This window comes from Phyllobates terribilis, unplaced genomic scaffold, assembly GCF_046119375.1.
Source record: "Phyllobates terribilis strain yellow unplaced genomic scaffold, ASM4611937v1 Scaffold_7__3_contigs__length_470593459, whole genome shotgun sequence".
In the NCBI taxonomy this organism is placed as follows: Eukaryota; Metazoa; Chordata; class Amphibia; order Anura; family Dendrobatidae; genus Phyllobates; species Phyllobates terribilis.
Window position 1 is genome coordinate 62458665 of NW_027362767.1, and position 25741 is coordinate 62484405.

At 49.0% G+C, this 25741-nt stretch overlaps 1 protein-coding gene across 5 annotated transcripts; it reads right to left on the bottom strand.

The window, feature by feature from the left end:
• Nucleotides 1-1396: 1396 nt before the first annotated feature.
• Nucleotides 1397-16484, bottom strand: CDCA4 (cell division cycle associated 4). Of its 5 annotated transcripts, none has more exons than XM_073638655.1 (4): nt 16294-16484; nt 12678-12736; nt 6327-6520; nt 1397-6160 (listed from the first exon to the last, which is right to left on the bottom strand). In XM_073638655.1, exon 4 carries the CDS (start codon nt 6152-6154, stop codon nt 5411-5413), a length of 744 nt encoding a protein of 247 aa, XP_073494756.1. In that variant the 5' UTR covers nt 6155-6160; nt 6327-6520; nt 12678-12736; nt 16294-16484; the 3' UTR covers nt 1397-5410. The 5 variants fall into 5 exon arrangements, with proteins under 5 accessions (XP_073494756.1, XP_073494758.1, XP_073494759.1 ...); XM_073638657.1 differs by having other exon boundaries at nt 6306-6520; XM_073638658.1 differs by lacking the exon at nt 16294-16484 and adding an exon at nt 16204-16265.
• Between the last annotated feature and the right edge of the window lie 9257 nt (nt 16485-25741).

Here is a 25741-nt window from a genome sequence, read left to right on the forward strand (position 1 = left end):
AACCCTAATATTCATCACTGACCGCTAGCTGCCGCTAGCTGCAGAAAGTCTGGGACCAGTGCTTTGAACAGAAGCTCTTGCATCGGAACGTACTTCTCCACCTCTGAATATACAAATCCTAGCCTTGGTGTCTGGTTCTCAGTGCAAATCTCATCTTGTAATTACCTGATCACTGCAGGGGGTCCCTACTTCAATGGAGGTTGAAGTGTCAGCTCTCACATCCCCGGTTATAATTAATCTCATATGTCCAATGTGAAGTTTACATGTCCCCTCTTCAGAGATGCATTTGTGGATTTAAATTTTTCTCCATGACAATATAAAAGCACAAATAAAATTTGAGTCCAAAAAGACTTTTTATTAATAAAACATACTTAAACTACATTCATTGTAAAATTGTACATATAACATTACAAAGCAGGCTATTAAAAAAATGCAAGATAGTCCAATACGGTCTTGTATGGATGAATCAGGGCCAAGTGCACATATGTAACATCCAAGGGAGTCCAGGATAACATTTCTACAAGTGCTTATAGGCTTCTGGCGCATAAAGCCAAATGCATGTGGTGTTTTGTGGAGTGGATACAAAAACAGCTGCTTATCCTGATTTATGGAAGACTTAAAGGCACATCAGTAACTTTTTCTTGCAGCCAACATACTAACCGATAAGTCCGAGACTAGGCTTTGAGTCCAATTCATAAGATTTAGAATAATAAAAGGCAGTTGCAGAAATTTGGCAAAGAAAACAAGTTCACTTTCCGGGCCTGTCTACCTTTTGAGGTTGGATTTAATTTACTGGTCACCATTGCAGAAAGCAGTCTTAGGCCATGTTCACACGTTCAGTATTTTACATCAGTACTTGAAAAGCAAAACCAGCAGTGGGTGAAAAATGCGGAAATGGTGACGTGTTTCTATTATACTTTTCCTCTGATTGTTCCACTCCTGGTTTTGGCTTACAGATACTGAACGTGTCCTTAGGCCAGTTTCACAAGTCCGATATTTATGGTCCGAATACAGACCGCAATGATTGGACCGGCCGTCAGCCTCCTGTCGTGAACTTGGCAGCCTCATCTATACCTACAAAGCTGCTGGGTCCAGGTCAAGAGATCTGCAGTCGGGTCTGGATTTGGACTAGGAATGTCAGAAGTGTGAAACAGACCCAAGCCATAATATTAAAATTATATATATATAAGATCCCTCCTGATACTTATATGTAGTAAACGTATGCGACACCTGTGTCAATTATCATGACGACCCGATTTTCCTTTAGTATTCTGTTACATAGACGCTGTGGGCATCAGTCTTAACACCGTTATAATGCCCAGGATTTGCTGACCTAATGTGAATACATGTGCTGAAAAAACAGCATTTTAAAAGTTCAGTATTTGTGAGAATTCTTAAAAAAAAAAAAATGCAAAATCCATTCTATTCAAATGGATTCTCTTGCTACAAAATAAAAAAATCCTGTACATATAGAAGATCCTTAGGAACTAAGAGGGTAAGATACACTCTATAACGAATGTATAAGTGCAAATCACATATACGTTTGCTCTTCTAGGGGGAAAATCCTATAAACATTTGTCACCTATCCTTCGGATCATGAGACTGGGGGGAGGGAGGGGGTCACCAAAGTCCCCTGTGTGGAGTGGTAAGGAGCAGTTTAGACCACCGCTCTGCATTTACTTCCTATGATAGTGGTGGTCACAGATGCCGGTAGGAATGGAGCCGGGGGTCATGTATGTGCACTACCGCTGCATTCACACAGGACTTCAGGACCCCCGTCATAGCAATTGGTGGGAAGTCCCCAGTAGTTGTATATTTATCTCCTGTCCTGTGAATAGGTGAGAAGATTTTGTTTAATGGGACAACCCCTTTAAGTCCCCCCCCAAAAATTTACGACAGTATGTAAACCTTTTGTGTATGCATGAACCGTGAATACATTGCAGCTTGGACTTTGAGAAGATGACAATCAACCTGTATGAAGGATTATTGCTTTAAGAGCACATAAAGAATCACAACGGTAAGATCGCTTTTCATTGGACGGGTGCACTAGGAGCAACTTCTAGTGACTGGTGGGCCGTCACCCCACAGACCCCGCTGACATGCTCTTCTAATATCTCAGAATACATAAAAGTGGAATTACATTGTGAAAAGCGTATTCCAGCCGTCAACATTAGCCACGACGGCTAAGGAACGGAGGAGGTGCTCCAAACATCCCACGCCTTTCAGATAGTTAGGCCATCACCTTGGCAGCTGGAATACCCCTTTAATATCAAACATTTGCAGGGTTGACGTTTTGATGACAAAGTCAGTGAGTCAGAGTCTTAACACCTTATTCACATGGTGCAGTTTTATGGATCCTAACTATAGGAAAAAAAAAAATTCTCTCATTGAAATCCATTTTTAGCTATTAAAGGGGTTGTCCAACTAGAAACTAAGTGCTTTAGATGTGTTTTAAAATGTAAATATATACATTTAACTAGTATACTGTTAGAGCGACCAACGTTATTAAGGGAATAAAACTTGGGCTATTCTCGGTCAACTCTTTCCTCTGGACTTCATATGAGGGGCGCTGGCGGACTGGCTCATTTCAACAGCTACGCCAGCCCAGTTCTCTATGAATCAGTTCTGGCAGGTGGTGCTGGCTTACCTATAGAAATGAGCCAGTCCCTTCCCGTACAGCACCGAGGACACAACCAGACTGGAAATGCTCTCGTAGGCCAATGTGGAAATGGAGAGAAGGGATCTTCAGCGAGACAGAAGCACTATGAATTGCTGTTTTACAGGCATTGTCCCCTTTTAGCAATTCAGCTCAGTGATATGTAAAAATAATAAAACTGCGCTCTACACACCCTCCCCGTCGATGCCTTGTCGACTTAATTACTGCAGCCGATCAACGGAGACAACACTGCAGTCAATCACTGAGCTCAGCAGATCGTGAGGCAGGTCCTGTGCTGCCTCTGTCGCTGCCCAAGTGTCTGTTGATCGGCTGCAGCGGTGAGGTCATTTAAGCCAGTGTAGAGTCTTCATCGATTACTATCTACTGCACTGCAGTCAATCACAGAGCTCAGCGGCTCGTGCGCTCTAAATCATCTGAAGTCAGTGATCTGTCTTTAACTCACCGCTGCAGCCGATCAGAAGACTGTGGCAGCTGAAGAGAGGCAGCAATTGACCTGGGAAGAGCAAGTAAAGCTCAGTTTGTTACATAGGTTGAAAAAAAGACTCAGGTCCATAAAGTTCAGCCTTCCTCCTCCAATTATAGATTTTTTATCACTAAATTATCTATAGCCCACAATGTTATGTGTATCAAGGAAATCATCCAGCCCTTATATAAAAAGCTGTTATAGTGTCGACCATCACTACCTCTTGTGGTCGGTATTCCACAGTCCGACTGCTCTGACTGTAAAGAACCCTTTCCTGTTTAACTGCCGGAATCGCCTTTCTTCCACTCGTAATGAGTCTTGTATGGTCTTCAGAAGGAATAAATTGTGTTATTTTACATTTAGCAAAAAGGGAACATTGACTTTTAAACACATCTATAGATTATTTCTAGTTAGACAGCCCCTTTAATCACTTAAATTGGGATTGGTTGGGGGGGGGGGGGGGGGGGGGGCTAAAAACCAACAAGTTGAAATGTTCATCAATGCGTTACACGACCCAAAAACCAATAACTTCTTACCGACATACGTGCTAGCATAACCTCATAAATATAGCCTCATGCCACCGATCAGGTCTGGAATGAAAACGTCTCATGTAAATGGGCCATTAATTATTTGTTCTAGAAATTAGAAAAAAAAAAAAATAATGGTAGTAAGAAAAATAAATATTGGATTTCGAATGAAAAAAAAAATAGAAAGACTACATAAAATAAATACTGCGGATTAGTGTAACGAGAAAGTATTAACATATGTGGATGTCATCCGTGTAACAATAGGTTATCCTCAAAGAAGCTGTCCTAAAACAGACCCCCAGCCCAGTGTGGGGCCACAGCACTATGGTGTAACGATCCTAAACCTGTGTCAGTGATAAATATGGCTTTTTTCACAATAGCTTACAGCTTTAATTATTGGACCCTTCACACGTTGAGTATTTGGCATGGATTTTACACTGAAATCTGCAACGTTTCTGCATCTAAAAATGTTGTTATTCGTGCATTTTTTTTTTTGCATGGAAATGCAACAAAACAAAGCCACATGCGAGTAATTAAGAGTCCCCCATAGCCAGGAATGGGTAAAATCCGCACCAAGAAGGTTCACTTTTACGACAGAAATTGCAAAACGCTGCAGATTTGGAGAAAAACAAAACAAAAATTTTCATGCAAATTCCACAGCTTGAGGCTTTTGCTGGTACTAAAAGACGCTGGAGATTTTGTGCGTGAATCAGCCCCAAATACTCAAATGTGTGAACATCAGTTATCCATCTTATCTATTGCCGTAGATATTCAATGGCACTATTCATCAAAGTGCAGGAGTGGGTGATGCAACCTGAAGTAGTGATGTTTTAATTTCATAAACCGTCTGAAAAACAATAGTTGCTTTCTTCCAAAACCAGTAGCACTTTTCATTACCGGCAGTGTCTGCTATTGCAGCTCGACCCTTTGCATTTAATTGGGGGTTGAGCAGATACGGCCTAGGCCTGTTTGAAATATTGTTTTGTTCCTCTCCTCCTACAACCCATTTTAAAATCTCCAGACATGTTATGAGGGTTTTTTTTTCTTTGTAACATATATGCTCTTTAAAGGGGGTTTTCTCAACAGTGCTTTTCAGTATCGCACTGTTCTCTAGGGAGGGAGGTAGGGGAGGGGGAAGCGACATGCTCCGGATTGATTGAGCAGCCTGGGAAAAACTTAGCCTCTGAAGATTGGGAGCAGCGTTGTAGCCAGCAGGCTTCAGAGCAGGACTTACAAGCTGTTTCCAATAGAGCTCGTAAGCACTGCACTCTGTTGCTTAGGAAACCAGCCAGCGCCTGATAAACTGCAGGGGTGGCCGGTTATCTAGGCAACGAGCAATACACAATAAAAAAAAAAAATAACTGATTTTTAATAACGAAAATGGTCAAAGTTGCTTGTTTTTACAAGCACTTTGCCATTGTAACAGTTAGAGAGAATAACCCATTAATAAAATGTAAAAGACTCATGTAGGAGACTTGTCGCTATGGCACAAGAGGGGCATTTCCGTTAGGCACCACAGGAGTTGGGGGCCGGCTCTTCCAGGCTCCTGACTGAAAAGCCTGTCTAGTCATCATTTCAGACATGGATGAGACTAGCTGGGTGCCAAGCCCTTGTGGAAGGTAGACTGGCCGCCATGTTGGTTGGTACTCGGGAGAGGCTGAGGTAACCTGTCAGAAGAGGACAACTCAAGTCGGGAATGCTCTATAAGCGAGCCATGCCATCATGCATAACGCAGGATCGTCTTTAGGACTCTACAAGGATCTCTACGATGTGATCAATCTCGTTGAGCTCCGCTTTGCAGTGAGTGGCCGCAGCAGTCTGCGATAAGCTCTCGAGCACGTCGCAATGGCCCAGCTTAGAGTTTCCCATCATCCCCGTCAGCACAGTATCAAGGTCGTAATAAGAAGTGTCCACTTCAGAAAACAAGTCCTCCATGGAATTTGTGTTTCTATTTTCCAAGGTTTCGAATATATGGTCTAAGGATTTTTGAAGATTCGCTCTATTTTCCTGCGGACCTTCGATCTCCCACAAACCGGTTGAAGCATTTTGCGTCGCTTTGACGGAGGTGACCGTGGAGAATTCGGAAATTTCCTGAGTCTCTTGAACCTCTAATTCTTCGCTGTAGGTAACATAGGAATCCTCGACGCGTTTCTCTTCTGCTTGATCCTTAGAAGAGCGGCAGAGGATTTCTGTAGAAACGAGACGATCTAAAGGAGCAGGATGATCGGTTTGGTGCACGTGAAAAAACGGCCAGCTGCCGTCTTGAGTCATCTCCTCTTGTATCTGCCTGACCGTGTTGGCGATGAGCACCGATCGGCAGAGGTTGGGTTCTACCAGCATGTGGCACAGCTGAAGTTTCACTAGTGACATGTCCAACATAGACTGTCGTTCTAGAGTATAGGAAGGGAGGCTCTTTAAGTCGACCACCAAGGAGCTGTCCATCACTTCTGGATCCAAGGACTTTCTTTTAATCCCTCGAGTAAACATGGTGTCCTGGGAGGGGGAGGAAACAAGAAAAGAACGGGCGTCAATGACGTATCACCTCTCATGTAACACACAAGCTCCACACAGGCAGAAAAACTACACGGAAACCGAGACAATGCAGGTAAAGCGGCCAATGCAAATCACAACCACTTACGTTTCTAAAATAAACGTATACCTCTTTAGAAGGCAATTACAATGTTTTCTTCGTGTGTGTACTGCGGCACATGGAAGTAAAGAAAAGTGGCAAACAACTGTAGTCCTGTTCATTTCTAGGCCAGTGATAAATAAAGTCTGCACTGGAGAACACATGGCGCTTTAGAGATCCTTCACTCTAGCACTACGGACGATCCTCAAATGAGAAGAGCGTTTCTAAAAAAGGATAAGGAAACGCCAAGGCATTAACTGCACTGAAAACGAAAATACACCAGTTAGTGCAATATTTCTGAAGCAAAACACATGTAAAAAAAAATAAATACATAAGTCACAGTAAACAGCAAAAGACACAACTTTGCTGCTCCCATTCATTTCAGGACCTTGTAATCTAGACAGTCCCAAACCTTAAATTGTGGCTTTACATCCAGATCACACATTGCTAATAATGTCGATTTAGGAGCCCCCTAAAATGGCTGTATCCAAAGGGAGATTCTATTTTAGTTTAAAGGGAATGTGTCACCCCTTGGGAGATATCAGAGAAATTAGTTTTTATAAAATTGGTTTTCACATGCCCAAATCCCCACCCATCGATTTTGCATATTCCCCCCCTCTCCCCTGCAAGTCACAGGGCCCTGTGACGTGCACTCGTCTCACTCACTTTCCGCGCAAATCGCAGCTATCGTCAGGAGCGTTTTTTTCCTCCCAGCCCTGTTTGTCTCTGCAGTGCTGTAGTGCGCAGGCGCCGGGGAGTGACAGTGACTCCCCGGTGCCAGCGCACAAGATCACTACTGGAAAAAATATAGCTAAGAAAAAAAAAAAAAAGAAAGCGCGCCTTGCGTTATAGGTGATGTGCGCATGCGTGGGATCTGGAAGACGAGACTGCACATCACAGGTCCCGGTGACGTGCAGGGGAGGGGACATACATTGAAATTCACTAAGTAGGCGGGGATTTCTTCCCGTCCCCCAAGCATAAGAAAACAGATTAGGCTATGTGCCCACGATGCAGAAATGCTCAGGATTTTTTCCTGAGCGTTTCTGCATCTCCCTGGCAGAAAAAAAACGCATGCGGATTGTACATGCGTTTTCCTGCCAGGGACATGCGGAAATGGAGCGGTTACCCACTGACATTTCCGCATACGGATTGACAAGCGCTTTCCAAGCGATTAGCATCACTTGGAAAGTGCTTGTGACAACTAGGTCACACTATATAAATCCATGCAAACAGCATGGATTTATATAGTGTGAACCGAGAGAGTGGTAAAAATAAAAAAATAAATGTATACTTACCCTCCGATGGCCCCGATGTCCCGCTCACTCCGTTCTCCCTTGCCGGTAACAGTGGATTGAAAAACTGGCCAACGTCAGCGTCACATGACCCGTCACATGACTCTGAAGTCAGCGCAAGTCCTTCAACTCACTGGCCGACAGAAGGTAAGTATACATTTATTTTTTATTTTATTCTTTTTTTTTTTTTTTTTACAGGTTTTATAGTACCCGGGTCCGGAGGTGAGTCTCCTGTCCTCCACACTCGGGCACCATCCGCACATTAGAACGCTTGGATTACGCATCTACAGATGCAGTGATGCGTAATCCATGAGGTCTAATGCAAGTCAATGGCGGCGAAGACGCAGCACTTCCACAAAATAATTGTTAGTGCTGCGTTTTTTTCCGCAATGATAATCCGCAGCGGAAATTTCCGCAGCATGTGCAAAGCACATGTGGATTATCATTGGGGAACATTGCTGCCCTTCTACCATGCGTTTTTAATGCGTTTCCGCGGCTGCAAAACCGCTGCGGAAACGCATTAAAAACGCATCGTGTGCACACAGCCTTAATAAAATTACATTTCAAAGCAAGCAACCAACTATCTAATATGAGCCATACAGGCAGGGTCGGCGTCAGCACAAGGGCAAGTGCCCGGGCCCTGAGCAGGAGGCGGGGGAGGGGCGGCACTCGCGGTCAGGCACCCCGCTGGGCTATGGGCGGAGGAGAGCAGTGCCAGCGTCTGCCCTTCTCACCCGCTTGCTCAGGGCCCCGGCAGCTGGATACTTACCTCTCCCCGTGCCTCTGCAGATCCGCTGTCTTCCTGCTGTGCGCTCCCTGTGACGTCTCAGGTAAGTGGGCGCGGTGATGTCTTTCCACCGCGCCCTCCCCTGAGCCATCACAGGCAGTGCAGAGCAGGAAGATGCCGGCAACGCTGGAGTCCAGACCAGAGCAGAGGCAGCAGGCGAGTATTTGAATGATTATTTTTTTTAATGTATGGAGGCATGGGGCATTATGAAGAGGGGGGGGGGGGCAGTATCCCGTACGGAGCATTACATGGGGGCCAGTATACTGTGTGCTGCAAGGATTCGCCGGTGTCTGAGCTATTGTAGAATTTACAACAGATATCACTCATGTAATGTAAGAAGTGAAATCTTTGCATTGTACTATACTTATATTTCTCTGCAGTATCTGCGCATCATGAATCGTGGTATGTGTTAAAGGGGCCACTGAGACTCTCGCCCGGGCCCAGAAATCCTGGAGCCGACCCTGCATACAGGCAAGTATAGATTCACATTTCTATCACCTGTATGGTCATATTAGAGGTCTGATAAGTCCCAGGGGGTGACAGATTCCCTTTAAAGCGACTGAAAAGTGACTATAAATTCCTAATGTGTATCAGCAAACAGTTCTTCCTTTCAAGAAGGCCACCACAGTGACCTGGGGAAGGGGGCACACTGGTAAGGCTATGTTCACACATGTGTTTTTCAGCTTTTTTTTTTTTTTTTTTTGCTGCAGATTTTTATGCAAATTTTCTGCTGCGTTTTGCAGTACCAGCAAAGTCTATGAGAAACCAAAATTCTCTGTTCACACATGTTTTTTTTTTGCCTTGGTTGGGTTTTTGGAAAATGGAGCATGTCACTTTCAGCGTTTTTTCACCCATAGGAAGTAATGGGCGGTGAAAAAACGCATCAAAATTTGCATCAGTGTTTTTTGATGGCAAAATAGAACGGGGTTCTTATTTTTCCCACAGAACTTTATGTACATGCATAAATAAAGACAGGACAGTAAAAAAAAAAAAAAAAAACACGCTATTGACGCAGCTGATTTTCTGCCAGAGATCAGTTGTGCTGCAGATTTGTGACGCAACATACCTGTGAACATAGCCTAAGAATAATCCGCATCTCCCCTTTCCTGTACCACAGAAGTCATGCTTTAAAGGGGTATTCCAATCTCCAAGATCCTATCATAATATGTAGTAGGCGTAATAATAGTATTAGCAAATACCTCAAAATTAGAAATTTAGTATAGTTCTCCTGATAAGCTGTGTTGCTTACCGCATGTGCCGGGCATTACAGTAGCTTAGGTATCCATGGTAATGACCACTAACAACTAACTAATTTACTGTGTAGGTTACTGCATTTACAGGGCATTGCAGTAGCTTAGGTGTCCATGGTTACGACCACTAAACAACGGTCATTATGAGTGGTCGAAACCATGGACACCTAAGCTACTGCAATGCCCGGCACATGGTAAGCAACACAGCAAATCAGAAGAACTATGCTACATTTCTAGTTTAAGGTATTTGCCATTATTATTATACCTACCACATATTTGGGATAGGATCTAGGAGATGCGAACACCCCTTTAAAAACTTACCACTACACTCTCCCCCATGCCACTGCAACGTTGATCTGAACAAGCAGAAATCAGCGGGAGAAACACTGCTTTTCCATCCAGGGAGGATGACATTACACATAAAACATATAGTCACTTGTCAGTCTCAGGGTGGACGGTTGCTTTAGTATCCAAAGTCATGTGGCAAGGCTCTTTAAAGAAAATTTATCAGCAGATTTTTGCTATGTAATCCAACAGCACCATGACGTAGAGACTCTGATTCCAGCGAAGTATCACTTACTTTACTGGATGCAGCAGTTGTGACAGTAGGGTTATGTGCCCACGATGCGTTTTTTAAGCGTTTCCGAAGCGGCAAAAATGCTTAAAAAACGCATGGTAGAAGGCCTGCCATGTTCCCAATGATAATCCGCATGTGCTGTGCACATGCTGCGGAAATTTCCGCTGCGGATTATCATTGTGGAAAAAAACGCAGCACTACCAATTATTTTGCGGAAGTGCTGCGTTTTCGCCGCCATTGACTTGCATTAGACCGCTTCACTAGATAAGGACATGCAGAATCCATGCGTTCTAATGTGTGGATGGTACCCAGGTTTCTCCAAAGAAAACTGTAAGAAAAAAAAAAATAAAATATATACTTACCTCCTGGCGGCCCCCGATGCGCTCCTCCTCTCGTGAAGGACCTGCGCTGACGTCATAGTCATGTGACGCGACGCTGACGTCGGCAGGTCCAGCAGTGTAACGCGATCTGCCGGGACGGTGAAGCAAGACAGCGGGGGCCATCGGAAGGTAAGTATAGATTTATTTTTTGACATTCTTTTGGGTCACACTATATAAATCCATGCCAGTTGCATGGATTTATATAGTGTGATCAAGTTGTCAAGCACTTTCCAAGTCATGCTAAAATCGCTTGGAAAGCGCTTGACAACCCGCATGCGGAAATGCAAGTGAAGAACGCTTCACATCCGCATGTCCCTGGCAGGAAAACGCATGTACAATCCACATGTACAATCCACATGCGTTTTTTTCTGCCAGGGAGATGCAGAAACGCTCAGGAAAAATCCAGAGCATTTCTGCATCGTGGGCACATAGTCTAACAGTTTTCTCTGCTGCTGATCTAGCAGAGCTCAAATGCTGAGCCCTGTGTATAACCCCGCTCACACCCCTGATTGTCAGAAAGCTACTCAGTGGTGGGGTGTGGTTGGTCCAGGAGGCAGGAGACACCTAGCCCTGTAGTGATAATCTCCTGCTATTGATAAAACATTGATTTTACTGAAACAGCAACAAGCAGCCCAGTAAGTGACACATCGCTGAATCAGGGTCTCTGCTCTTAACATTATGCTGCCCCCAGATTACATAGTAAAAACCTTCCGACAGATTCCCTTTAAAGGGTTGATATTGACTTCTAGAATTGCTACTTCCAATAGGTGGCACTAGGGACCCTGCTGCTCTCTTCCATAGTGAAGAGGTAATTTGCACATTTTATTTCCCAGGGAGCATTGCACAACATATAAATCCTAATCCAGGGTGGAGATCTCCTTAAGGAGAAACTTTGCCATTTATACCCCCAGGATGACGCTACCACACTCAAGTGCAATAAGCAGAGTAGCACAGTGCTGTATCAGTGGCTCTAGCGACCAGCGGGGTCTCTGTAGTCGAGCACCAGCCGGTCGGACACCGGTGGCAAATTCTAGTGATTGAGCTGCCAATTTATATCCCAAAACAACCCTTCAAAAAAGGAGAGGTCTAACATAGTATTCACCGTGTAAAATAAAAGTCAGATACTCGCCTCCAGCACTGGGTCCCCCGACTATCGAGTGACAAATGCTATATGAGCCTGCAGGCAATCAGTGCTTACTGATAGGCTGCAATTCTCACATGTCCCTCAAATGTCCAAGGGACCTGTGAAACCTGCAGCACATTAGCAACCAATGATTGTTTTGCCACGCGAGTCAGGAGACTTGGCGCCAACATTGCTGGAACGGTGCGGAAAGTGATTATCTGTTAGGCCTCATTCACATGTCGGTGTTTAAAATATTACCGGCGTAATCACTGTATCCATCAGTGTTTTTCACAGAAAGATGAAGGATGAAATTACAGACCTTCTACACTTTGCAATGTTAAACACGGACAGCACACTGATGACCGTGTTTTTTTTATTCGTGATACAAACAGAGAACACGGACGTCTGAATGAGGCCTTATATAATGTCCAAGCAGTGGATGATGCCTTTAGCCATTGTTCCCTATGATTTTTAATTCCCTGTTTACTTATTGGTAAAATTCCCCATTTTACATACTGTAAATGCGGACAACAAATCCTGCAGAATCCTCAACCTAAAAGGACCATGAACATTTTATAGACAGAGTAGGTTTCCCACAAACAATCGGCCGAGCCGCCTGCTTTACAGCTGCTGCAATGCTGTGTACATGGTATGAGAGCAGGCAGCGGCTGACATCACTCCCTCAGGCAGCAAGAAATCAGGGCCCCTAATAGAGCAGCTGATCTAGTTGTAGCCTGAGGGTGGGGGGGGCAACGCCACAACGGAGCAGGCGAGATCTGCAGGGTCCGATGCTGTGGACATGGAGCAAGGTTTCGGTATCTGTTAACAGACAAGCAAATTAATTAAAGGGCAAATTGCAATTCCTACACTTTAACTCTCTCACTTGTCCAATAACAACAGTAAAACAAATAACTTAAAAAAATGTTATACACGCTTACAATAAACATTATCCGATATTTTGTACTGACTTACATCAGCTCCACAGTCTCAGCTGAGGGAGGCTGCGATGGATTCACTCAGGCTGCACTGTGCTGTATGTGCGGATGGCAGAGGGAGAAAAAAATACAGTGATAGAAATGCTACACATGTGCAGGACGGTCTCATACACACAGATTGTCTTACTTTACAGACTGAGAGCAGCCACGTCTTTCTGATCCTGGACAGCCCCTTAGAGGTGACCTCCCTTGGAACGTTATCCCCCATTCACAGGTCATTCTGATTGCTGGGGATCGGAGCGCTGCACATGCTCTACCGCCACTCCATTCCTTGTGTATGGGAATAGCAGAGCGATGCCCCCACCTATCTCCAGCAGTCCTATCTACACCATCCAGAGAGCCCCTTCCTCTTGGTTGCTAGGGGTCACAGTAACTTTAAAATTATACACAACTCATAAATTCTATGTAAAAAAACAAAAACAAAACACAGATGACACCCCTTGAAGGATCCCCTTACTGCCCACAGGTGAAAGGTGCTGCAAAAGGGCAACCGACCATATGAAACAGTCACCAGGTGCACCTGGTATATTACAGCTGGCACGGTCTAAACACCCCCATGCAGGTTTATGTTCTGCCTGGACTTTCAAGAAGGCTTCACCCTCTGGATCGTAGTTTTCCATGTGTGGAGCCGCAGATCTGAACAGTAGACAGCGCTGTCTTTGGCTTTTACCAGATCTGTCATTTTTCCTACAGGATCACATTACACGCGACATAAAACAGCCGTTGTTCTTACCAGGGCTGTGGAGCCCGAGTCGTGGAGTTGGAGTCCATTTTGGTGGAGTCGGTATAAAATGGACCAACTCCGACTCCTAAAATATATAATAAATTGGGTACAGTAGTTCAATGCAGTTTGTGGGGAATATTTTTTCATAAGAATTTGGGAAAGTTATGAAATGTCCTATAAATGTCTGTCCTATTCCTGATCTAAGGGTCTAGGACTTTTAGCGGAGATGAATCTGTGCGACAGTAAATTTATCACTTAAACATGAGCCGTGGATGAGGGAGTCGGAGTCGTGCAAATTGAGGAGTCGGAGGTTTGGCTTACTGACTCCACAGCCCGGGTTCTTACAAGGGACCACTCTGAGGTGATTTCTGCACAATCCCAGACAATCCCTTTTAAAGATGAAATCCATTTTTTTTTTGTTTTTTTTGCCAAGTTTACAGAACCTGGAATCTCCAAATAAAATGACCATGAGATCCCAGTGAGCTCCTGAGCCGCTAGAATTCTTCCTATTACAGGACATCTGGTTTTCTGTGTATAAAGCTCAGTCACTGTAATAAGATGTTCAGCAGCCTTAGGCTTTCAGCCAGTGCCGTTTGTCGAGATCTCTGCTTGCAGTCATAAAATAAAGACTCATTACTTAGCACTCAAATCCCCCCCAATGCGCTGCACTGGTGGTGCCTACTGGGACCAGAAGTGATCACATCCTGTTCTTAAAGGGGTCTTCTGGGCACACAGATTATTAATACATTATAAAGCCTGTGTGAAAGGAAGAAACATTTCCTCTCAATTACTTAGACGTCCTAAGGTGAGGACAGTGACGCTAGGGGTGATTGGGCGCAGTGCTCACATGTCCCAAGAAAAGCATGTGAGCCCCAGGAATACGAGAGCCGACACCACTGGAATGGTGCCAGGGAGGGCAGTAATGGTGATTTTATTTTCATGGGGCAAATATTCAGATCAAAAAGGAGTTGTCCTAGTAGGGGACATGTGACCACCAGCTCCTTACTTCCTGTTTGTGCGTAATGATGGCAGTCAGTCACAAAGCCTGGTACGCAGGAGGCGGAGGGCCCAGCGCCGGGACGTGGGGGGGCCAGCCCGCAGTTCTAGAAGTGATGCCATGAGACGAGTGGCCAGTAGCCAGAGAGGCAGTGAAGGCTCCACAGAGCCAAGTAATTTTATGGACTGCTGACTTTGGCCAGAGGGGGCAGGGCTGTGCATGGCCAATCAGCGACGTGGGATTTGAGAAAAAGATGGCGGCCGTTAGCGGCTCATCTGCCAGACGGAGGTCAGCGGCGATGCAGCCGGGAGATGAGGCGGCGCGAGGCGCTCATCTCCCGGCCGCTAGCAGCAGAAGGACCCCGACCGGCGGCGCCGCTGACCTCCATGAGGCTAGGGTGTCAAGGGAGGACCTGCGCTGCCGTCGGGATACTTCTGCTACGAGCAGACGCTCATCTCCCGGCTTCTCGCAGCGGAAGTAGCCGCACAGGCAGCAACGCTCCCCGGTCCTCACCAATACGATTCGCTGATTGGCGAAAATTTAAACAGGCATTTTATCGCCAAATTTAAACAACGCTCTGCTGATTGGTCGTGGCCGCGACCAATCAGCATTATTGGCACGAAATTTAAACACTGCCTTGCTGATTGGTCGCGACCGCCGGTCGCGACCAATCAGCGATATTGGCACCAAATTTAAATAACGTTCTGCTGATTGTGCCCAGTCGGCCGCATACATATTCTAGAATACCCGATGCGTTAGAATCGGGCCACCATCTAGTACATTATATGACTCTACTCCTACAGTACACAGAGCCTGGGTGCTATCAGTGTAACAATACTGCTTGCACACCCCGAATGTTACAAGAAACTGTGTGGGAAGCGATTTATCCATCTTCAGACTGTATAAGAGTCTCAAGATGGTGCTTTGTTGGAGGAGTGAGCAGGGGCTGAGGGTGGGACAGATACAGCTAGAGAGCAATGCATTCTGGGAAATGTAGTCTAAAGGGAAAGAGGGCAGGAAGTTCAGTTCACCTAAAACGTGCATCCAATCAATGGCTGCTGTGGTCCAGTGACTGTTGGTCGGAATGTCATCACTTCCTGGGCATGCAGGGACAATCAGAGCAAAGTCGCTGGATGCGGAGTGGTAGGCAACACTTATTTTACAGTCTCATAGGATGCAGGGTTAGTTCCCATAAGGTGTGCAGTGGAAGCCTCCTACTCCGGTCATACATACATGTGACCTCGGGCACAAGGCGAAGTCTTCAGACCAGGATGGATGCGTAATTTAATCTATTTTTTTTTTAAACTCACCACCAAACCGGGCTTGGCTGTAGAATGAGTTAACTGAGAATTTATCAGTGAGTTCATTCTGATTGTCCAATGGAAGAGTTTAACTCTTACCCATCTTCCAGCACAGACCACATCAAAGAGGTTGTAAAAGCCAAACGGTGCAAAACTTGTAATGAAACCGAATTGCAAAAATTATTTTTAAGCCAAAATATGTGTATTTACATAAAAAAAAGGACAACTCCTGTAAGCAGAGCGAGCACTCTTCATCGGCGCACACCAATACCTTCTCCCCACCAAGCAGGACTCCGCTCTCCACTGCGCGCCTGCGAGGACTGAGCGGCGGAGGCCTCCGTAGTGACGTCACCACATAGCTGCCTGATGACGAGGGCGCGAGCAGGCGCCATTTTACAGTCGTCCATTGTTACATTCCCCGCACAATGTCGGCGACACGGAGTCACTAACACAACTACACACGGGAACATCCGCCACCAACCTCCGGACAGCGGCGGTCCCCGGCTCCGCACCGCTAGGCCTCCAGCACGCTCCGGCCCGCTCACCACCACCCGTCTTTATACTCACTCACCGTTAGGTGTCAGCCCGGGTCGTGGGACAGCGGCATACACAGAGACCGACGGACGAGACTCGGTGGTGAAGGCAGAACGGCGCCCGCCAACGAGTCAGGTCCCGGCCGCGCTTCCCGTCCCGCTCTCTCCGCAGACACAAGAGGAGGGGAAGCGGCACCGACCTGGCCCCGCCCTCCTGGGCTCCAGCAAATAACCTGTTACTCTAGAGGTCTGGGCCCCGCCCCTCTTCTGGTTTGTGATTGGTCCGGAAAAAGAGGCACAAGGTTCGAAACTCAGCAGGAAACACAAAGGATCATCACATCAATACGGGGGCTCAGAGGACGGGGCATCGGTGCGGGGGGCTCAGGATGGGGCATCGGTGCGGGGGGCTCAGGGGACGGGGCATCGGTGGGGGGGGCTCAGGGGACGGGGCATCAGTGCGGGGGGGCTCAGGATGGGGCATCAGTGCGGGGGGCTCAGGGGACAGGGCATCAGTGCGGGGGGGCTCAGGGGACGGGGCATCAGTGAGGGGGGGCATCAGTGCTGGGGGCTCAGGGGACGGGGCATCAGTGCAGGGGGGCTCAGGATGGGGCATCAGTGCGGGGGGGGCATAGATGACAGGTCAGCGGTACGGGGGGGCACAGGAAACGGGGCATCGGTGCGGGGGGGCTCAGGGGATGGGGCATCGGTGCAGGGGGCTCAGGGGACGGAGCATCGGTGCGGGGGGCTCAGGGGACAGGGCATCGGTGCGGGGGGCTCAGGAGACGGGCATCGGTGCGGGGGGCTCAAGGTGCGGGGGGGCTCAAGGGACGGGGCATCGGCGCGGGGGGCTCAGAGGATGGGGCATCGGTGCGGGGGGGCTCAAGGGACGGGGCATCAGTGCGGGGGGCTCAGGATGGGGCATCAGTGGGGGGGGCTCAGAGGACGGGGCATCAGTGCGGGGGGCTCAGGGGACAGGGCATCAGTGCGGGGGGGGGCTCAGGGGACGGGGCATCAGTGAGGGGGGGCTCAGGGGACGGGGCATCAGTGCTGGGGGCTCAGGGGACTGGGCATCAGTGCAGGGGGGCTCAGGATGGGGCATCAGTGCAGGGGGGCTCAGGATGGGGCATCAGTGCGGGGGGGGCATAGATGACAGGTCAGCGGTGCGGGGGGGCACAGGAAATGGGGCATCGGTGCGGGGGGGCTCAGGGGACGGGGCATCGGTGCAGGGGGCTCAGGGGACGGAGCATCGGTGCGGGGGGCTCAGGGGACAGGGCATCGGTGCGGGGGGCTCAGGGGACGGGCATCGGTGCGGGGGTCTCAAGGTGCGGGGGGGCTCAAGGGACGGGGCATCGGCGCGGGGTGCTCAGAGGATGGGGCATCGGTGCGGGGGGGCTCAAGGGACGGGGCATCAGTGCGGGGGGCTCGGGGCGAGGCATCAGTGCGGGGGGCTCAGGGGACATCAGTGTGGTGGGCTCAGAGGACGAGGCATCAGTGCGGGCTGATGGGCACAGGGCACTCGGCTGATGGGCACAGGGGGCTAGGCTGATGGGGACGGGACGTGCAGGGGACTAAACTGATGGGGACGGGGATCGGGTGATGGGGACGGGGCGTTCAGTGGACTCGGCTGATGGGGACGGGGCGTTCAGTGGACTCGGCTGATGGGAACGGGGCGTGCAGGGGACTCGGCTGATGGGGACGGGGCATGCAGTGGGCTCGGCTGATGGGAATGAGGTACGCAGGGGGCTCGACTGATGGGGACAAGGGACTCGACTGATGGGGACAGGGGGCTCGACTGATGGGGACGGGGTGCGCAGGGGGCTCGACTGATGGGGACGGGGTGTGCAGGGGGCTCGACTGATGGGGACAAGGGACTCGACTGATGGGGACAGGGGGCTCGACTGATGGGCGCAGGGGGCTCGACTGATGGGGACAGGGGGCTCGACTGATGGGGACGGGGTGCGCAGGGGGCTCGACTGATGGGGACGGGGTGCGCAGGGGGCTCGACTGATGGGGACGGGACTTGGCTGATGGGGATGGCGTGTGCAGTGGGCTCGACTGATAGGGACGGGGCACGCTGAGGGATCTGCTGTTGGGGATGGGGCGTGTAGCAGGGGCCATGGCTACTTGCCTTATAGAAATGTGGCTCTACAGCAGGTCCGGCCCCAGAACTATGCGGGCTTTGGGTTACACAGTGCCAGTGGCCCCTCTTCACTTTTTCCTTCTCGATTTCCAAGATTTGTAACTTTATTTTTCGCTCCATACAGCAGTGTCAGGATTTGTATTTTGTGCTACGCTCTGTAGATTTATCATTACCATTCTGCAATCAGTACGACTTTCCAATCTTTTTATTCCATTTTTTGGGGGGGAAAGCAAAGTGAGGAAAAAAACAGCAATTCTACCATTTCTATTGTTTTTACCATATGGGAAAAATGACCTTATTTTAGTTCAGACAATTCTATACGCTGCTGGACTGAATAATATTTTTTATGTTTTATTTACCTTCTCGGAAAAGAGGGGTGATATAATATTTTATAGTTATATTTCTTATAAGTTTAATTTATTTTCCATTTTTTACTCACCCTCCCCTCCCCTAGGGAACCTGAACCCTGCATTCACTTGTACAGTACAGTAATATCTTATATTATAAAGTTACTGATCTATGAAGCTCGGCCTTCGTTAGGACACCCAGATACTATGATCAAGCCATTGGCACCATGCAATTGTGATGCATGGTGACTGATGGGCATCAGAATGGATTCCTTACCCCATTTCCAACTTCTTAAAGCGAATTCTGTTAGCAGGTTTTTGCATGAGACTTCAGGATTCTCATTCACTTTGCTGACATCAGGAAACCCTTCAGGTTTTGCGACAAATCTGTAACGTGCACAGGCCTGTAGAATCACAGTTTTCTCTGCTCCAGAGGTCGAAATGCTGAGCCCTGCATAACCCCGCCCACACCACTGATTGGCAGCATTCTGTGTATAACCCCGCCCTCACCACTGATTGGCAGCGTTCTGTGTATAACCCCGCCCTCACCACTGATTGGCAGCGTTCTGTGTATAACCCCACCCACACCACTAATTGGCAGCATTCTGTGTATAACCCCGCCCACACCACTAATTGACAGCTTTCTGTATATAACCCCGCCCACACCACTGATTGGCAGCGTTCTGTGTATAACCCTGCCCACACCACTGATTGACAGCTTTCTGTATATAACCCCGCCCACACCACTGATTGGCAGCATTCTGTGTATAACCCCGCCCACACCACTGATTGACAGCTTTCTGTATATAACCCCGCCCACACCACTGATTGGCAGCGTTCTGTGTATAACCCCGCCCACACCACTGATTGGCAGCTTTCTGTGTATAACTCCACCCACACCACTGATTGGCAGCTTTCTGTGTATAACTCCACCCACACCACTGATTGGCAGCTTTCTGTGTATAACCCCACCCACACCACTGATTGGCAGCTTTCTGTGTATAACCCCGCCCACACCACTGATTGGCAGCTTTCTGTGTATAACCCCGCCCACACCACTGATTGGCAGCTTTCTGTGTATAACCCCGCCCACACCACTGATTGGCAGCTTTCTGTGTATAACCCCGCCCACACCACTGATTGGCAGCTTTCTGTGTATAACCCCGCCCACACCACTGATTGGCAGCTTTCTGTGTATAACCCCGCCCACACCACTGATTGGCAGTTTCTGTGTATAACCCCGCCCACACCACTGATTGGCAGCGTTCTGTGTATAACCCCACCCACACCACTGATTGGCAGCGTTCTGTGTATAACCCCGCCCACACCACTGATTGGCAGCTTTCTGTGTATAACCCCGCCCACACCACTGATTGGAAGCGTTCTGTGTATAACTCCGCCCACACCACTGATTGGCAGCTTTCTGTGTATAACCCCGCCCACACCACTGATTGGCAGCTTTCTGTGTATAACCCCGCCCACACCACTGATTGGCAGCTTTCTGTGTATAACCCCGCCCACACCACTGATTGGCAGCGTTCTGTGTATAACCCCACCCACACCACTGATTGGCAGCTTTCTGTGTATAACCCCGCCCACACCACTGATTGGCAGCTTTCTGTGTATAACTCCGCCCACACCACTGATTGGCAGCGTTCTGTGTATAACCCCGCCCACACCACTGATTGGCAGCGTTCTGTGTATAACTCCGCCCACACCACTGATTGGCAGCGTTCTGTGTATAACCCCACCCACACCACTGATTGGCAGCTTTCTGTGTATAACCCCACCCACACCACTGATTGGCAGCTTTCTGTGTATAACCCCGCCCACACCACTGATTGGCAGCTTTCTGTGTATAACCCCGCCCACACCACTGATTGGCAGCTCTCTGTGTATAACCCCACCCACACCACTGATTGGCAGCTCTCTGTGTATAACCCCACCCACACCACTGATTGGCAGCTTTCTGTGTATAACCCCACCCACACCACTGATTGGCAGCTTTCTGGGTATAACCCCACCCACACCACTGATTGGCAGCTTTCTGTGTATAACCCCGCCCACACCACTGATTGGCAGCTTTCTGGGTATAACCCCACCCACACCACTGATTGGCAGCTTTCTGGGTATAACCCCACCCACACCACTGATTGGCAGCTCTCTGTGTATAACCCCACCCACACCACTGATTGGCAGCTTTCTGTGTATAACCCCGCCCACACCACTGATTGGCAGCGTTCTGTGTATAACCCCGCCCACACCACTGATTGGCAGCTTCCTGTGTATAACTCCACCCACACCACTGATTGGCAGCTTTCTGGGTATAACCCCACCCACACCACTGATTGGCAGCTTTCTGGGTATAACCCCACCCACACCCCTGGTTGGCAGCTTTCTGTGTATAACCCCACCCACACCACTGATTGGCAGCTTTCTGTGTATAACCACTGTATATTGACAGCAGCTAATCAGTACTTTGGGCATGATGGGACCAGGAGGCACATACATCTAGACCTGTAGTAATCTCCTGCTGATAAAACACTGATTTTATTAAAACAACAAAACACAGCTCAGTAAGTGACAAATCGCTGGACTCAGGGTCCGTACGCTTACCTCATGCTGCTCTCTGATTACATTTGAAGATTCTCTTTAAATGTCGCTGTCAAGATTGTTGTTGTGACCGGAACAGACAGATCACAGCCATTATATCCGGGTGTCGGCTCCTGAGCCCGCTCCATAAAGGCAGTGTGTGCACGGTGCAAAGTGCCCCCCCAGGCATTGTGGACCTCGGCACTTGCCCAGGTTCACTACACTCTTAGCCAATCAGAGCTCAGCTTTCATTTTACCAGGGAAGCCAATCAGAGCTCAGCTTTCATTTTACCAGAGAAGCCAATGAGAGCTCAGCTTTCATTTTACCAGAGTAGCCAATCGGAGCTCAGCTTTCAATTTACCTCAGTAACCAATTCGGTGTTCATTTTACCAGAACAGCCAATCAGAGGTTAGCTGTTATTTTACCACAGTAACCAGTCAGAGCTCAGCTTTCATTTAACCAGAGCAGCCAATCAGAGGTTAGCTGTTATTTTACCACAGTAACCAGTCAGAGCTCAGCTTTCGTTTTACCTCAGAAGTGTGAGTAATGATTGAGGCCGTCGTCTCCTTCCTGTCAGTCAGTCGGTCCGGTCGGCGGTCGTGTTACATGTGAGCACAACATGGCGTGTTGTGATGGTGGGCGCCGTATATACAGTGGATACACTGCTCCCGTTTATATTTCCAGCGCAGGTTTTAATTTGTAAATTTTATATTTTTAGGCAAATGTGTAGAAAATGGAGAAAAATATTATTATAAAGGTGCGGTGAGCCGACGTCTGTTTGGTTCAGTGAATTTTGTTTAATGTTTCTTAGTAAGAGCTTATCAGGGGGAAGTGAGGGGGTCTGTGATCAGCTTATCAGAGGGAAGTGGGGGGTCTGTGATCAGCTTATCAGGGGGAAGTGGGGAGGTCTGTGATCAGCTTATCAGAGGGAAGTGGGGGGTCTGTGATCAGCTTATCAGGGGGAAGTGAGGGGGTCTGTGATCAGCTTATCAGGGGGAAGTGAGGGGTCTGTGATCAGCTTATCAGAGGGAAGTGGGGAAGTCTGTGATCAGCTTATCAGAGGGAAGTGGGGGGTCTGTGATCAGCTTATCAGGGGGAAGTGAGGGGTCTGTGATCAGCTTATCAGAGGGAAGTGGGGGGTCTGTGATCAGCTTATCAGGGGGAAGTGAGGGGTCTGTGATCAGCTTATCAGAGGGAAGTGGGGGGTCTGTGATCAGCTTATCAGGGGGAAGTGAGGGGTCTGTGATTAGCTTATCAGGGGAAGTGAGGGGGTCTGTGATCAGCTTATCAGGGGGAAGTGAGGGGGTCTGTGATCAGCTTATCAGGGGGAAGTGAGGGGTCTGTGATCAGCTTATCAGAGGGAAGTGGGGAGGTCTGTGATCAGCTTATCAGAGGGAAGTGGGGGGTCTGTGATCAGCTTATCAGGGGGAAGTGAGGGGTCTGTGATCAGCTTATCAGAGGGAAGTGGGGGGTCTGTGATCAGCTTATCAGGGGGAAGTGAGGGGTCTGTGATTAGCTTATCAGGGGGAAGTGAGGGGGTCTGTGATCAGCTTAGGGGGAAGTGAGGGGTCTGTGATCAGCTTATCAGAGGGAAGTGGGGAGGTCTGTGATCAGCTTATCAGGGGGAAGTGGGGAGGTCTGTGATCAGCTTATCAGGGGGAAGTGGGGAGGTCTGTGATCGGCTTATCAGGGGGAAGTGAGGGGTCTGTGATCAGCTTATCAGGGGGAAGTGGGGAGGTCTGTGATCAGCTTATCAGAGGGAAGTGGGGAGGTCTGTGATCAGCTTATCAGGGGGAAGTGAGGGGTCTGTGATCAGCTTATCAGGGGGAAGTGAGGGGGTCTGTGATCAGCTTATCAGGGGGAAGTGAGGGGTCTGTGATAAGCTTATCAGGGGGAAGTGGGGGGGTCTGTGATCAGCTTATCAGGGGGAAGTGAGGGGTCTGTGATCAGCTTATCAGAGGGAAGTGAGGGATGTCTGTGATCAGCTTATCAGAGGGAAGTGGGGAGGTCTGTGATCAGCTTATCAGGGGGAAGTGAGGGGTCTGTGATCAGCTTATCAGGGGGAAGTGGGAAGGTCTGTGATCAGCTTATTAGGGGGAAGTGAGGGGTCTGTGATAAGCTTATCAGGGGGAAGTGGGGGGTCTGTGATAAGCTGATCACAGACCCCTCACTTCCCCCTGATAAGCTAATCAGGGGGAAGTGGGGGGTTCTGTGATCAGCTTATCAGGGGGAAGTGGGGAGGTCTGTGATCAGCTTATCAGGGGGAAGTGAGGGGTCTGTGATCAGCTTATCAGAGGGAAGTGGGGGGTCTGTGATCAGCTTATCAGGGGGAAGTGAGGGGTCTGTGATTAGCTTATCAGGGGGAAGTGAGGGGGTCTGTGATCAGCTTAGGGGGAAGTGAGGGGTCTGTGATCAGCTTATCAGGGAAGTGGGGAGGTCTGTGATCAGCTTATCAGGGGGAAGTGGGGAGGTCTGTGATCAGCTTATCAGGGGGAAGTGGGGAGGTCTGTGATCGGCTTATCAGGGGGAAGTGAGGGGTCTGTGATCAGCTTATCAGGGGGAAGTGGGGAGGTCTGTGATCAGCTTATCAGAGGGAAGTGGGGAGGTCTGTGATCAGCTTATCAGGGGGAAGTGAGGGGTCTGTGATCAGCTTATCAGGGGGAAGTGAGGGGGTCTGTGATCAGCTTATCAGGGGGAAGTGAGGGGTCTGTGATAAGCTTATCAGGGGGAAGTGGGGGGGTCTGTGATCAGCTTATCAGGGGGAAGTGAGGGGTCTGTGATCAGCTTATCAGAGGGAAGTGAGGGATGTCTGTGATCAGCTTATCAGAGGGAAGTGGGGAGGTCTGTGATCAGCTTATCAGGGGGAAGTGAGGGGTCTGTGATAAGCTTATCAGGGGGAAGTGGGGGGTCTGTGATAAGCTGATCACAGACCCCTCACTTCCCCCTGATAAGCTAATCAGGGGGAAGTGGGGGGTTCTGTGATCAGCTTATCAGGGGGAAGTGGGGAGGTCTGTGATCAGCTTATCAGGGGGAAGTGGGGAGGTCTGTGATCAGCTTATCAGGGGGAAGTGAGGGGTCTGTGATCAGCTTATCAGGGGGAAGTGGGGGGTCTGTGATTAGCTTATCAGGGGGAAGTGAGGGGTCTGTGATCAGCTTATCAGGGGGAAGTGAGGGGTCTGCCATCGGCTTATCAGGGGGAAGTGGGGGGTCTGTGATCAGCTTATCAGGGGGAAGTGAGGGGTCTGTGATCAGCTTATCAGGGGGAAGTGGGGGGGTCTGTGATCAGCTTATCAGGGGGAAGTGGGGAGGTCTGTGATCAGCTTATCAGGGGGAAGTGGGGAGGTCTGTGATCAGCTTATCAGGGGGAAGTGGGGAGGTCTGTGATCAGCTTATCAGGGGGAAGTGAGTGGTCTGTGATCAGCTTATCAGAGGGAAGTGGGGAGGTTTGTGATCAGCTTATCAGGGGGAAGTGGGGGGGTCTGTGATCAGCTTATCAGAGGGAAGTGAGGGGTCTGTGATCAGCTTATCAGAGGGAAGTGAGGGGTCTGTGATCAGCTTATCAGAGGGAAGTGAGGGGGTCTGTGATCAGCTTATCAGGGGGAAGTGGGGAGGTCTGTGATCAGCTTATCAGGGGGAAGTGAGGGGTCTGTGATCAGCTTATCAGAGGGAAGTGAGGGGGTCTGTGATCAGCTTATCAGGGGGAAGTGGGGGGGTCTGTGATCAGCTTATCAGAGGGAAGTGGGGAGGTCTGTGATCAGCTTATCAGGGGGAAGTGAGGGGTCTGTGATCAGCTTATCAGAGGGAAGTGGGGAGGTCTGTGATCAGCTTATCAGGGGGAAGTGGGGGGGTCTGTGATCAGCTTATCAGAGGGAAGTGGGAGGTCTGTGATCAGCTTATCAGGGGGAAGTGAGGGGTCTGTGATCAGCTTATCAGGGGGAAGTGGGGAGGTCTGTGATCAGCTTATTAGGGGGAAGTGAGGGGTCTGTGATAAGCTTATCAGGGGCAAGTGGGGGGTCTGTGATTAGCTTATCAGGGCGAAGTGAGGGGTCTGTGATCAGCTTATCAGGGGGAAGTGGGGGGGTCTGTGATCAGCTTATCAGGGGGGAAGTGGGGAGGTCTGTGATCAGCTTATCAGGGGGAAGTGGGGGGGTCTGTGATCAGCTTATCAGAGGGAAGTGGGGAGGTTTGTGATCAGCTTATCAGGGGGAAGTGGGGGGGTCTGTGATCAGCTTATCAGAGGGAAGTGAGGGGTCTGTGATCAGCTTATCAGAGGGAAGTGAGGGGTCTGTGATCAGCTTATCAGAGGGAAGTGAGGGGGTCTGTGATCAGCTTATCAGGGGGAAGTGGGGAGGTCTGTGATCAGCTTATCAGGGGGAAGTGAGGGGTCTGTGATCAGCTTATCAGAG

Excerpts from the sequence above, each read along its gene's own strand:
- CDCA4 (XM_073638659.1), bottom strand. The coding sequence starts at position 6,154 with ATGTTTACTCGAGGGATTAAAAGAAAGTCCTTGGATCCAGAAGTGATG.